General features: G+C 37.2%; 2 protein-coding genes and 1 non-coding gene across 4 annotated transcripts; 2 read left to right on the top strand and 1 right to left on the bottom strand.

Annotated features, from left to right (window-relative positions):
• Positions 1-5,949: 5,949 nt before the first annotated feature.
• LOC148698072 (uncharacterized) lies at positions 5,950-8,056 on the top strand. Its single transcript, XM_088690367.1, has 5 exons — positions 5,950-6,048; positions 6,284-6,370; positions 6,483-6,758; positions 7,017-7,140; positions 7,530-8,056. The coding sequence occupies exons 1-5, from the start codon at positions 5,950-5,952 to the stop codon at positions 8,054-8,056; spliced, it is 1,113 nt and encodes a 370-aa protein (XP_088546493.1).
• A 614-nt stretch (positions 8,057-8,670) lies between these two features.
• LOC137716051 (photosystem I subunit O) lies at positions 8,671-11,899 on the top strand. Of its 2 annotated transcripts, none has more exons than XM_088691181.1 (4): positions 8,671-8,887; positions 9,001-9,070; positions 9,459-9,638; positions 11,605-11,899. In XM_088691181.1, the coding sequence occupies exons 1-4, from the start codon at positions 8,803-8,805 to the stop codon at positions 11,699-11,701; spliced, it is 432 nt and encodes a 143-aa protein (XP_088547307.1). In that variant the 5' UTR covers positions 8,671-8,802; the 3' UTR covers positions 11,702-11,899. The 2 variants fall into 2 exon arrangements, with proteins under 2 accessions (XP_088547307.1, XP_068311545.2); XM_068455444.2 differs by having other exon boundaries at positions 8,690-8,887; positions 9,456-9,638.
• Positions 11,031-11,102, bottom strand: TRNAQ-CUG (transfer RNA glutamine (anticodon CUG)). Its single transcript has one exon. It is a non-coding gene; the product is annotated as a tRNA-Gln (tRNA).
• Positions 11,900-14,957: the final 3,058 nt, after the last annotated feature.

Below are 14,957 nucleotides of genomic sequence, written 5' to 3'. Positions count from 1 at the left end.
GCAAGTTTTCTCTCCAAATTTAGTCTCCCTAGCATACCCTAAATCAAATATTAAAGATCGCACGCCGATATGAACAAAATCTAAGTCATCGCTTCAATGGAAGGAAAAGAACAAAACGAGCAATTCCTAGAATCCTAGTAGCCATATTCTTCCAGCTGATTTGTGTTCAATCATTCAACTACAAGACTCTGATGGCGTGTTCACTAAAGAGGAATGGAGGGCACGGTAATGGAATTGCACGCTCTTCGACCGCACCCAATTCTCGAATTGAACTCCTGAAATTGGCGGAGTGGGTTCTCTAGATTAAGCTAGTATTTGAGTTTCGGATATTGGTGGCCATCCGGAATACAACGTTTCTTCCGAGATTGCCCTTCTATAATTTTGCTTATTACAAAATAATCTACAACTTCGCCACCAACAACCAGACACTATATCAGTCTTCTCCAATCCCACCAATTTCCATTAGAGGACTCATGCCACCAGACCCTGTTCTCCTGGTTGCTTGCAGAACCTATTAACAAAAACGATAATTGATTGAGGATGATAGGAGGCGTCGTGAAGGTTTATGCATCTGGGCAAGTGGGAGGGCTGTTGGAAAAGAAAAGACAAGAAAGACAAGTGATCTGCAGAATGAAAGGGGAAGGCGTGGGGTCTATGCATCTGGGCAAAGGGTTGGAATAAAGATGATGAAGATCAGGAAGAAGAAATAGTTTTTTATCAAATAATAAAGGGGTGGGAATGGATGAGGATGCAAAACCTTACGTGATGAAATTTATTAATATGATATAAAATTAAATTTCAATAACTAGCATGAAAAAAAAAATCATGATCTACAAAGCAGTTTAGTAATCAAGCTAGTCTTAATTCTGAATGAGGTGAACTACTAAACAAGTTATATGAAATCAATATCATTTTTATTCCGATTCCAGCTAGTATAGTAAACAATCTTAACAGGAAAATAATTTTTTTTCCTCCTATGATGACCCGTCCCTCTTTTCTATGTAATTTTCTCCTCAAGTGTGTAAAGTGATGATTATGCCCTGGTTAGCTAAGTGACGTGGATGTACATATGTGGTTTTACATTATTTTGATCACTATCATTATCCACCAATTATTTTGGTTCCCACTATCCCTAGCCCAATTAGATATTTTCTCTTTCTTTTGGACCAATTAAAATTATCTTTCTCTCCTCTGCCAAATCAAACCCAAGCTCTCTCTCCCTCTCTCTCTCTCTCTCTCTCTCTCTCCTTCTCGCACTTTCTTCATTGTCCTTCTCAAACCCGAGCCACCACCACCTTTTAACCATCATCAAACCATCGCAGATCAAGCCAAAAAACACCACCATAGTGCTCATCTTGACCTCACGAACTTAATCGTACCAATCGTTTCTCGTTTTAACGAGTTTTGACCTGTTGACTCGTGAACTCCGACTCGATGGTTCTTAGGTCGTCATGATCGTGGCCAAGTTGCGAGGTTTTAAGGATCAAGAAAGTTTCTACCCAACTCCCTAAGGACCCTAGACTAAGTTTCGAAAGGAGTTGATGTCGGATCACGCGAGTTCGAGAAGTTTCAGTTTTGGCCGGAAATTTCAAGGGATTTTCAGGCCATTTTTCACTTGATTTTGGACTTTTAAAAGGTACGAACTTGTTCTACTCCTCAAGAGCTTCAAATCCATATAAATTTCATGGATTTTGGTTGAGAAATGAGCTAGATATTAAGGTTTGAAAATTTTCCCAGAATCTAGTGAACCAAACGGCGATGCCGACGACAGCGGATGGAGAAGCACGTCGGAGAAGAAGGTGAATATTTCGTCAAAATTGACGGAATATTCTGACGGCATCAGATAACGCCGTTACCATTTAATGAAATATTCCGTGTATTTGGAAGAAATATTTCTAGCGCCCGTTAGGGTTCCGTCAGCGTATGCTGTGCACGTGCCTCCGTGTAGCTGTGGGTTGGACGGTGCATGAGGGCGTGTCAGGCTTCCGACCGGTGAGTGGTTTTTACATACAGGTCCGTGACTTCGAGTAGAACTTTTTGTATATTTAAACCTTCCGTTTGAGCAAACTATGAGAAGTTATTCTTAGATTCTTGCGTATGTGCTATATAATTAACTAAAAATAGTTGTTTTGCATATAGGGGAGACTTACCCCAAGGACGAACGCAAACAAGCGAGGCTAGGGGGCTACGATCCTTCGACATATCAGTGAATGGGCATTTGTTTTCATATATATATATGTATCTTACGGTTTCCAGAAATGTTTTAAATTGATTATGCATAGCATGCCATCATTTAAATGTGTTATATTTAAATATTGCATTATGATGAGATTTGTGATTGTGTCAAATGATCCTACAAAGGCGCAGGTAAGTTCAAGTGAGTTATTATGTGATTGAAATGGTTGCATTATATAAGCATGCATATATTCATTTAGAGCTCATCATTGCTGCACCCCGGTTTTAGTGCTCCCGCCCTGGGCCAGGGCACAACCCTCAGGTGTATGTTCACCTCCCGCACCCCACACTCGTCTTGGATCCAAGTAAGTGCTAGCATGTCATACAGACTGCACTAGGCAGTTCCGACTCGTAGGTGACCAGCGATTTATCGCTAGCCATCACGTGATCGTAGCACTAGAGTGTACATATTTACACACAGCCTGTCGTACAGGTCACACTAGGTGACTCTGACTCGTGTGCTAACATAGACTGATGAGCAATAGGTCCAGTTGTACAGGTCACTTTAGGTGACTCCGACTGGCATGTTAGTTAGATTGATTTCACACCTGGCTTACGCTTATTATTGTTGAGATATCGTGGCATGACATGCTTCCATTTTCACTGCACTCAGGCATTCATTTCCGTACTTATGTAATATTATTTTCTGGAAACTATACGAGTTTCACAGTGAGGGGTTATTACTTTTAGAAAAGAGAAATGTGTTATCTAAAGTTATGTTTTTGCCCACTCACCCTTCTGTTTTTCACCCCTCCAGGTCCTAGATAGTCGTTCTCTTTTGATGGCACACGAGGACTAATCAGCAGTTCTGACACTCCATCAAATAATGTAGGGATATTTTATCTTTAGTTGTGTATTTAGTACTTAATCAGTTCGACCGCACCTTTATGTTATCTATGCTCTGAATGTTTGTAGTTGGGGTTGACCACTTACGCATACTTACTTAATTCTAGCTTAAATAAGTTTTAATTTGGTTTTTATTTGTTCACATTCTTATTTACTTCTTCTGCACTTTTGGCTACGTCACTCTCACGTGACGGCCAGCATGCCTTGACTTCGGTCGAGGTATGTCAGTTTGGTATCAGAGCATAGGTTTGGCAGTCCTACATTCTTCATTTGTATTATAAGTCCTAATCATTTTTTATCTTTTATGTCAAAACCATGTCGCCTCGTAAAGAGCCACATGTTTCCTCTAAGTCTAATTTTCCAGATTTTGGATAAGTTGGTGAAGCTATTGCTAATGCTATTAAGTCCTCACTTCTTCCTCCCTAAAAGACTACTTTGGAAGCAGTATCCCACCTTTAAGTCAATAATTTCTTGGGCAATGAGGGACCTGAGAAATTTGAACTTTGGCTCAATCATGTCGAGAAAACTTTCAGAGTTATGCAGTGTCAGGGAACTCTTCCAACCACTTGGTTTTTACATTTGGAGGCTACATCCTGGTGGACTCAGGAATCGCTCCCGTTGTCAGTTCAAGATGTTATGAATTTGGAGGTTTTCAAGCAGCGGTTTCATGCTAGATTTATACCACCGGGAGTATTTGGATCATAAGAGGGACAAATTCTTAGAATTGAAACAAGGGAAAATGTCAGCCACTGAATATCATAGGAAGTTTGCTGATTTGCCTTGATATTGTCCAAAGATTGCTGCAAATCCTGCTAAAATGCTCCAACGTTTTAAAAAGGGGACTCGCAAGCGGTTGCGTTCTATGGCGACATCAACTCCATGTTCTACATATTAAGAATTTTTCGAGGTTCTACTTCGGGTTAAGAACTCCGAGAATGCTCCGGATATAGTGATGATGAAGAAGAAAAAAGTAATGTTTAGAAAAATAATGAAGGACAGTCATCTTATAGTCCTTGTAAAACTCAGAATTTTAAGCGCAGTGGTAATAGTTCTGGTTCATCCAGTGGTGGTTCAAGTTCTAATACGCCGCGGGGAGGCGGTAGGTCCACATGTGGTTCTAGCTTTTAGCAGCAGAGGAATCCTAGCAGTTTTGGTGCTCCACCTTGTTGTAGGTGTAATAACTGGCATTTCGGAGAGTGTAAAAGTGGTAGTGGTGGATGTTTCACTTGTGGTCAAATGGGGCATGGGGCTAGCCAGTGTTTGCAGAATTAGCAAAAACCCTAGCCCCCTACATTATCACATGCAGTCCCTCTCCAATAAATTCAAGGACCTAGTGCTTATACTCCAACAAGTTATAGTGGTACTTACCACTACCAAGAGATATAGATCAGTATCCCGGAGAAGCATATCCATATCCACCTGATCCTTATTATCAAGGTGGTTACCCACCATACCAAGGAGGCTATGCACCGTATCAGGACGGCAGATCACAGTGGTATACTTGGGAACAGTCCTAGAATCTCGACGTCGCCTCTAGCAGTGGTGGTTCGATTAGGCAGCCTTATCAGCCCAGTCAAGGATGAGGTATCCAAGGACATGGTAATCAAGGAAACAAAGGTCGGCAACAAGCACAAGGCCGTGTCCATCACATCACGCTGCAAGATGCTCAGAGCAACCCTGATTTGATTATGGGTACGTTGAATATTCTTGGTCCTTTTGCTAGAGTGTTAATTGATTCAGGTGCTACACATTATGTTATTTTTTATATGTTTGCTCAAAAGACTCAACCACACCATATTCCTCTCGGTTATGAGTTAGAGTTTTCCATGCCTAGAGGTGAGACTTGCTATGTTAGCTAGGAGTATCAAGGATGTCCTGTTCTTGTTTAGGATGTCATCATGCCAACTAATCTTGTTCCTCTGGATATTGTCGATTTCGATGTTATTCTGTGCATGGATTGGTAACATTACAATCGTGCCAAGTTGGATTGTTATGAGAAGATTGTCTCCTCCCATTGGTCGGGCTTACCTGTGGTCCATTTTGTTGGTGAGCGTTGTGGGCTGAGACAGGGCCTTATCTCTCCCATGAGAGCGAAGAGATTGTTGAGGAAAGGATGTCAGAGCTACCTAGCTCATGTGGTGCTAAACAAGCATACTTCTGCTCGAGTAGAGGATGTTAGGGTAGTCAGACATTTTCCTAATGTCTTTCCTAAACTACCTCCAAATCGTGAAGTGGAGTTCACTATTGATCTAATTCCAGGTACATATCCTATTTCTTCTTTACCAAATAGCACTTGCTGAGTTAAGAGAACTGAAAACCCAGTTGCAAGAACTTGTTGATAATGGTTTTATCCAACCAAGTACTTCTCCTTGGGGAGCTCTAGTTTTTTTTGGGCGAAAGAAAGACAAAACTTTTAGGCTGTGTATTGATTATCGACAGTTGAATCTGGTAACGATTAAAAACTGTTATGCATTGCCTTGTATTGATGATCTTTTTTACTAGCTTTGTGGTGCCTGTGTCTTCTCGAAGATTGATCTAATATCCAGACACTATCAGCTGAAGATCAGGAGGGAAGATGTCCCGAAGACAACATTTCAGACTCTTTATGTTCATTATGAGTTTCTCATGATGTTATTTGGGTTAATGAATGCTCGAGCAACCTTTATGGACTTGATGAATCGAGTATTTCAATCGTATCTCGACAAGTTCGTCATTATTTTCATTGATGATATTTTGGTATATTCTAAGACAAAGGTGGAGCATGCTAGACATCTAAGTCTGGTTCTGAAGAAGTTAAGGGAAAATCAACTGTATGCTAAATTTAGTAAATGTTAGTTCTAGCTGGATCAATTGTCGTTCTTGGGACATATGATATCAGCCCAGGGTATTCTTGTGGACCCTCAGAAGGTAGTTGCCATAGAGAATTGGGAACATCCTCATACTTCACGGAAATGCGGAGTTTTCTTGGTATTGCGGGCTATTATCGACGCTTTGTGAAAGATTTCTCAACTATAGCCTGCCTCTAACCCCGTTGAACAGGAAGGGAGTTAAATTTGAGTGAAGTGATGATTGTGAGCGAAGTTTTCAGCAGTTAAAGTATCGTATCACTCATGCACCTGTTTTGGCACTTCTTGATGATAGTGGGAACTTCGAGATCTATAGTGATGCTTCTTTGAATGGTTTGGGATGTGTACTAATGCAGCATGGAAAAGTGATCACGTATGCTTCACGACAGTTAAAGCCCCACGAAATGAAGTATCCTACTCATGATCTCGAGTTAGCAGCTATTGTATTTGATTTGAAAATCTGGAGGCATTATTTGTACGGGAAAATGTGTCAGATCTTCACCGACCATAAAAGCCTTAAATACATTTTCACTCAGAAAGATTTTAATTAGGCAGTGGAGATGGGTTGAGTTGCTTAATGATTATGACTACACAATTGAGTATCATCCTGGTCGTGCAAACTCTATAGCTAATGCTTTAAGCAGGAAATCCCAGGGTCTACTCAACACACTTTATGCACGTAGTGTTCCAATTTTGATTGAATTGCAATCTACTGGAGTTACATTAGAGGAAGATTACCAGGGAACTTTACGTGCTAATTTTCAAGTTAGGCCAATTGTGTTGGATCGTGTACTCGAAGCTCAGGCGAATGACCCAGAATCACAAACGTTGGTACAGGCAATGTCAGAAGGGAAAAGATGAAACCTTAAGATCCGGAGACCTGATAGTATGTTTATGTAAGGTGATCGGATGTATGTGTCAGACATAGAAGGATTGAAGAAAGAAATACTTGATGAAGCGCATGTTTCAGCTTATGAGATGCATTCTAGGAGTACCAAGATGTATCATACCATCCGACCATTTTATTATTGGCTTGGTATGAAAAGAGAAATCGCAGAGTATGTAAGTCGCTGTGTAGTTTGTCAGCAGGTCGAGGCAGAAAGGAAGAAACCGTTTGGATTACTACAGCCACTTCCCGTACCTCAATGGAAATGGGAAAATATTACCATGGATTTCATGTACAAGTTACCTCATACGCAAAATGGTTATGATGGTATGTGGGTAATAGTTGATCGACTCACCAAGTCAGCACACTTCATACCCGTTCGTGAGAATTACTCATTAAGTTAGTTAGCAAACAGTTCATCTCTGAAATTGTTAAGTACCACGAAGTTCCCATTAGTATCATTTCTAATCGGGATCCTAGATTCACTTCGAAATTTTGGGTAGCTTTTCAATAAGCTCTCAGTTTGAATTTGCTTTACAGCACGGCTTATCATCCTCAGAAAAATGGCCAATTTGAAAGGACTATTCAGACACTGGAAGATATGTTGAGATCCTCAGTTTTATAGTTTGGTGACGGTTGGCATAAGTGCTTGGCTTTAATCGAGTTTGCTTATAATGACAACTATCATTTTAACATTGGTATGTCACCTTTTGAAGCGCTTTATGGGAAACCATGTCGTACCCCACTATGTTGGTCTAAAGTCAGCGAGAGAGTTTTAGTGGGTCCTAAGATTGTGGATGAGACTACACAGAACATTCAGGTGATAAAAGCTTACCTTAAGGCGGCCCAGGATCAACAAAAGAGTATTGCCAATAGACATTCAACTGACATGGTATATAAGGTTAGAGATTGGGTGTTTTTGAAGTTATCACCATGGGAAGGTGTGGTACGGTTCAGGAAGAAGGGGAAGCTAAGTCCTCGTTATATTGGACCGTATCAAATCATTGAGCGAATTGGTGAAGTTACCTACCGGCTTGAGCTACCACCAGAATTATCAAAGGTGAATAACGTGTTCCATGTGTCTATGTTGCATAGATATGTATCTGATCCGTCACATGTGATTCCTCCTCAACCACTGGAAATTAATCCAGACTTGACTTACGATGAGGTTCCAGTGACGATTCTGGATTGGAAAGATAAGGTTCTCTGGAACAAGACCGTTTGCATGGTGAAAGTCTTGTGAAAGAACCACTCAATTGAGGAAGCCACCTGGAGACGGAGGAACGCATGCTAGACTGTATCCACGTCTGTTCTTTGATTATTGATTTGTGTTGTGTTGGAATTTCGGGGATGAAATTTTCTTAAGGGGAGTAGATTGTGATGACCCGTCCCTATTTTCTATGTAATTTTCTCCCCGAGTGTGTAAAGTGACGATTATGCCCAGGTTGGCTAAGTGACGTGGATGTACATATGTGGTTTTATAAGATTCAGAGTTTCAGTGAACAACCTAAAAAAAAATAAAAAATTCAGAGTTTCTAACTTGTTTTTCTTATTTTGTTCATCCTTGACTTTAACAATCTTGAGTTGAGTTGAGTTTTGTTAGCTCGGAAGGCCCATCTGAATTGCTCTAATCTAATTGATCAAGCATTGCAATCTCCACTTTAAAACGCTAGCGAAATACCATCACATCACAAGATCACATACAAAAGGCTGAGCTAGCACATATCTTCAGCAAAATGTAAACACCTCTAGTGTATTTAGATGAGTGAGACCCCACTTTATCCTATGAAGTGCCACGTGGCAGATGATCATTGAATAACCATCCATCCATGCAACTCCAATCTATCCTTCCCAAAATATCTCCACCGGCAGCTGACAAAACCCTACCCCTTTCAAGTTAATCTCAGCCACCACCTCCACCAATAACATTTCTGACTCCCTCACTCCATAACTCACAGTCACAGCTGAGAGAGTGAGAAACAGAAAAAAATGGCAGCAAGCATGGCGACCGCATCAACCGTGATGAGGCTGGGTAGTTCCTCCCTCTCACCAAACAGGACATGCCTTTCTTCAGGTTCATATTTCACACACACATATACATATACACACTCACACATATATAGATGCTCTCACTAAAATGCGCCTCTGTGCACAATACACTAATGTTGCACTTCTCTTTAATTACAGGCTTTGTGAAGCCTATTGTGGTTGGAAACCCTCTGAGGCAAGTTAGGGCTTCTGGAGGAAGGTTCACATGGTAATTTACCTATCATTTTCTTAAGAAGATCATGACCGTTGATTTTGTTGTCGTTGTTGTTGTCGTAAAGTAAAAATTGTTGTATGTGACTGTACATATCAATGTACCGTGTTACTAATTGATATGTGATAAGTGATTGATTTATACTTGATGAGTATAATATTAACACATGTGGTTTATACGAAACAATATCGACATGCCACATGTTAAAATCATACCAAAAAAAATAATGGTTGTTATATTGTTGTGCATGTGTACCAGTGCGTGATTATAATCAATGTTTAGCCTAAATTAAGCAAACAATTAATGTGGTAACTGGTAAGACATCTATGCACTGATGCATATAGGGTTTTGTTTTGTGTTGAATGGTGTTGGGAACGAACAGTAGCTTTCAGAGGGATTGGCTGCGGAGAGATCTGAATGTGATTGGGTTTGGGTTGATAGGATGGCTGGCTCCCTCGAGCATACCGTTAATCGATGGTAAGAGTTTGACGGGGCTCTTCTTTGAGAGCATTGGTGCTGAACTCGCTCACTTCCCCTCACCTCCTGCTCTCACTTCTCAGTTTTGGTCAGTAACCCTTCTAATTTTTGTACCTTTATTATTTGATCTTGTTTCGATTACTATCAAAGGTTTTTCATTTTTCTTCCTTTTCTGTTCAAACACAAAATTGCAATAAAACAGCCCAAAGGGCACAATTCCGACATTCAAGGCCCAAATACCCAAGCCATATACAAACAACCCAAAAAAACTTTATACGGCCCAAAAACACATATATGCAGCAAAACGCCGCTCAAAATAACCCCCAAACAACCCCTAAATCCCAAATCTATAGGTTTTTGTATTTTTTATTTTTTATACAAGCGGTATTGAGGGAGGGTGAATTGAACTTGAGACATCGAATATAATGTGAATGCTCATAATCTCTGAGCTACTAACTACTTTCAATCCCAAATAAAAAACAAAGTGGTAGAAAATATGCTTGCACTAGCTATCGTATATGTACTTTAAGGATTTATCTCATTAATTATGTTATACAGAAGTCAAAATCTCTGTTTTTAGGGTATTCTTAATCGAGTTTGCATATTTAGTAAAATATTAAGCTATTTCGATCGACATAACTTGTGTATTCGATTTAAGATTGATTAGCAAAATGTGTTAGCATAAGTCAATTAATTTATCTAGTCGACTTTAGGTCGTTTGATAAACTTAATCATGTGATTTGAGTATTATTATTGTTCCCTATGACCATCTAACCTTTGGGTTAAACCTAAAAATTTTTTAACCAGAAAATTTTGAGATTTAACCCATAAACTGTTTTTTTTTTTTTTTTTTTTTTTTTTTGCTCCAACCCTTATGAGTCAAATTTAGCTTGAGATCACTAAAGATTAAATTTAGGATAATTTTTTTCTTGACTTTTTTAAAAATAAAAATTATGTAGACTATTCTAATTTAATTTCGTAAACATTTTAACCTAAAAATATTTAGATACCGATAAATATTGAAAAATCACTAAACCGACATTATAAAACTCGTGGAACACTATGAAAGAATAGGAAGCACATGAAAGTTTTTTTTTTTTATAATTATTTTAGCCGTTGGGCTTAAATTTTGGACCATTAGATTTTTTATTTTTTTTCCTTTGAATTTGATCATATTAAATCTTAACAAAATTAAAAAAGAATACACATATATGGTGTGGCCAACCCACTAACTCAGGAGGAATCTTAACCTAAATTTGCCTTAGAAATAAGTTTTGGGTTAAAACTTATTTTTGGTCCAAGGGTTGGAGCAAGTTGGGATGAGTTTAAAATCTAAAATTTGAATTTTACTTCAAGAATGAAAGTAGGTCTAAGGAAAGTAAAAAAAGGGACAAAATACCACAATGAAAAAATAAAAAACAAAAAACATAGAAGTCAATAAGTATAAGTATAAAAATGGGTGTAAAAAGAAATAAAAAGAAGGTCCCACCGAGATTTGAACTCGGGTTACTGGATTCAGAGTCCAATGTCCTGACCACTAGACCATGGGACCAATCTTATCAAACCAACATTACCGTTTTAATTTATCGTGGATCTTCAATAATGCCATCTACAGAAAAACATAATTAAATTACATTTCTATTACCTGGGTTTTGTATTAAACATTTATAATTTATGATGACAACCTAATAGTTTAAATTTAACTGATAAATTTGAGATTAAATACTAAAAACACCAAAAGATTTTTTTTTTTTTTTAACTCTACTCGTCTTCATCCCTCATTTTCTCTCAATTTTTTTTATTTGGAATGGTTGTATTTTCTCTCCGTTTTTTCCCTCCATCATTAACAAAAAATAAAAACTTAAAAATAAAAAATAAAAAAAATAAAAAAAATAAAAAAAACAAAACAAAATAGTTACCAAACAGGCTCCAAATTTTTTATAATATTAAACTAAAGTAATGAACTGAACTCAAGTCGCGCCAATGTACCAAAAAGTCTAGTAAACTTTTTTGCTTCAAGTAAATATGACAAGGATATACAATTTTTTGAGCAGGTTGTGGCTGATAACATGGCACTTGGGGCTTTTCATCGCCCTTACCTTTGGGCAGATTGGATTCAAGGGGAGGACTGAAGATTACTTTGATAAATGATCCCTTTTAATTAGGTTATGTAAAAGTTATATATATGCTTAATGTTCAATTATCTCAATTTCTTTTCCCTTCTTTCTCCTATTGTAACTCCACAACTTAATCCTCCTGAATCAATATTGTTTACCTTTGTGTAAATAAATATGTATTCAAGTCAGGTTACTGCTACTGAGTACTATAATTTAGTGATATTTCTCTTCACTTGTAAGTGCGAGGTCTTAGGTTCAATTCTTGTCAAATGCAAATTTGAATCACATTATTGATAGCCCATTGTGAGGCTAAGCTCAGCCTCCTCCCCCTTAGTGTAAATAATATCGTTTGTTCAAAAAAGAAAAAATCAGGTTACTTACAGTAAACACAATGACCAAAAATATGTGGAGTACTAGAAACAAATAATGCTTATGACTGCAAACCAAATGCAAATTAGGTTTTCAACAATACATTAGATGTATCGATGTTTGTTCAACTGGATTAAAACAACCATAACCTAGTCATGTAAATATAAACAACCATAACCTAGTCATGTAAATATAGTCATCTGATGTATGACTGCATTTTTACACCGAAACATTATAGAATACTAGATAACGGGCACACGCGATGCAAGTGCAAAAACCCTTTGTGGCCTTAATGTGGAAGCTTTCTAGCCACCGCTCCCACCTCCTGCCTATCTGTACCAAATCTACAACACCTGATATTCTCGATGCTATGCCAATTTTTAATTTTAAAACCCTAATAGCTTAAAACAAATAAAAAACTGCAAAACCACCATTCACCCCGTCACCTCTGTCAAATGGTGCCCTATGAAACACAACTAAGTGGTGGCCTCATCCGACATTCACATGCCCCTTTTAGACCCGACACTTTCTGACACGATACGGTGACACGATATAAAAATGACACAAAAATAACGAGTTTCGGGTCCAAACGATAACTAATCGAGTCATCATGGGTGACCCGTTAGGAACCCGTAAATAACGGGCTCTTAATGGGTATACACATGGGTAACCCGTTTCAACCCGTTAAGAAAAAAATTATTTTGATAATTTTAAAGTTTAATTACTAAAAGATTTATTATAAAATACAATAGCCATATTAATATATACAATATATTCTATATTAAATATATAGTTTTGTATTATTATTCTATATAAGTTAAAAAAAAAAAAATTTAGTCATACATACAAGTACAATATTTGTATAGGCAAGAACTAAGAAGACATACATTTGTATAGGCAAGAACTAGGATAAATTTTACTTAACATGCTGTTGTCAAAAATTAAAATAAACTAGTACAATATTTGTATAGGCAAGAACTAAGAAGACATACATACAAGTATGAAAAATGTGAAAGAATATATAAACATTCGTGATTCATCATTATTCCTCCATGAGTAGATAATGGTTACACTTATATTATTATTTAGATTTTTAAAATCCTCCAAACCCACATGAATAATGTTTTTTATTTGAGGGCAAAATTAATAATAATTATTGTAGAAGTGTAAAAAATGTAAAAACAAATATACAATCACTCATAGTGACAAGCTTTACAACTTTCATGAAAGGGTCATCTTCGAAATCCAACACTATAATCCATAAACCTTAAATTTATATGTAACCGTCAATTGTCATTTACACCTTATTCTTCTTACTGAATTTCATTTTTTTAATTTTCTTTTTTGAAAACATGATCATCTAGCGGATGTAAGAAGATGAACGGTTCAGATCTTTGACATCACGTTTCAATATTTACGGTTAATTAAAATATTAGTCGATGTCATATAATTTGTAGAAACTTTATAAACATCAAGCAATATTTTCACTAACAGTAAATCTCTGAATATAATACCAACGATCCAAACCGTTCATCTTCCTACATGCTCTAATAGATCATGTTTTCCCAAAAAAGAAAATCTGAAAAAAATAAAATAAAATTTGATGAGAACAATGAAGCATAAATGTAAACAACAATCAACGGTTAAATTTTGATATATGATTTATATGATTATAGTGGCGAATTTCAAAGTTAAGCTCTTCATGAAAGCTGTAAAACTTGTCATTACAAGCGTTTATATATATTTTTTACACTTCTACATTAATTAAAACACTATTAAAAACTTTACTTAAATAACAGTCGTAAGATAAATGAGAGTAAATCTGTACCGTTGATTCTATTTCACTTATATTATTAGAACTTTTGGATAAAAAAACCCCTTCTCTATTCCAATATTTTCCAATTTTACCATTTGATCAAAGCAAAAGCCCTAATCCCTTTCTCTCTCCCCACTTCCGTAACCCTCTCTCCCAATCCCACCGTCTGTTTTTCCTAGCCCTTCTCTCCCGCCGTATGTTCAATTCTTCTGGTAGCCTCTCTTAGTCTCTCTTTTCTCCTCCCTCGTGCAATGGACGGAATCATCCTTATCATCTCTAATCGTCTCTACATCTCTGCATCTCCATTCTCCAGATTCCACTCCACGTTCGATTTTGCCTCTTAATTTGGCTATTTACTTAGATGAAAAATATGTATGACTTTGGCTATTTCCAGAATAAGTTTAGTTACTGCTTTTTCATTTTAAGTTCAGTTACTGCTTTAATCGATCTTCGCAAGAACAAAGTTTTATTGTACTTAGAATTGTCTGATGATGTTGATTTAGATTCATTGTGGGGAGGGAATTTAGATGTTAAAAAAGGATGAGAATATGGATTTTGGGAAGCCTAGGATGGGGATGCATATTTATATACCATGTCGAATTGAAGAGAAAGAAAGAGGGCTAGAGAGAGTTCGATAAGTGAGGATATGAAAAGGGAGATCGGGGTTAGCGAAGAACATGTGGGTTTATGATTCCAAATCCTATTGACTTGCAGCTTGTAAGGCTCTGGTAATTATTCCCAGAACTTGTTTCCTTTCATGGTTATTTCTATGAATGTTGTTAGGGAAACCTAGTTTCATATGCAGTTGTATGTGAAAGCTTTTCTATGCAAATAATTATTTGACGCAATAACTAGTTTTACATGCAAATACCTAAACCCTAGTTTGGTATAAAAGCTAAAACGCATGTTTTGTATGATATGGATTGATCAAATGAAGTCGATTTGTCCATTATATATTAGTCAAGGCCAGTTTTATGCAGATACTTGCTTTGATCTATTATATGTAAAAGTTTTTGGTCGAATGCAAAAGACTGATATGCTTATTAAGTAGCTTTTCTACTGCATATATATGTATGGTTAAAGAAGCATCTTGAAAGTGATAATA

The sequence above is a fragment of the Pyrus communis genome, chromosome 3, assembly GCF_041283825.1.
Source record: "Pyrus communis isolate YQ-2024b chromosome 3, ASM4128382v1, whole genome shotgun sequence".
Classification (NCBI taxonomy): Eukaryota; Viridiplantae; Streptophyta; class Magnoliopsida; order Rosales; family Rosaceae; genus Pyrus; species Pyrus communis.
This window is presented reverse-complemented; position numbering and strand designations above follow the sequence as displayed.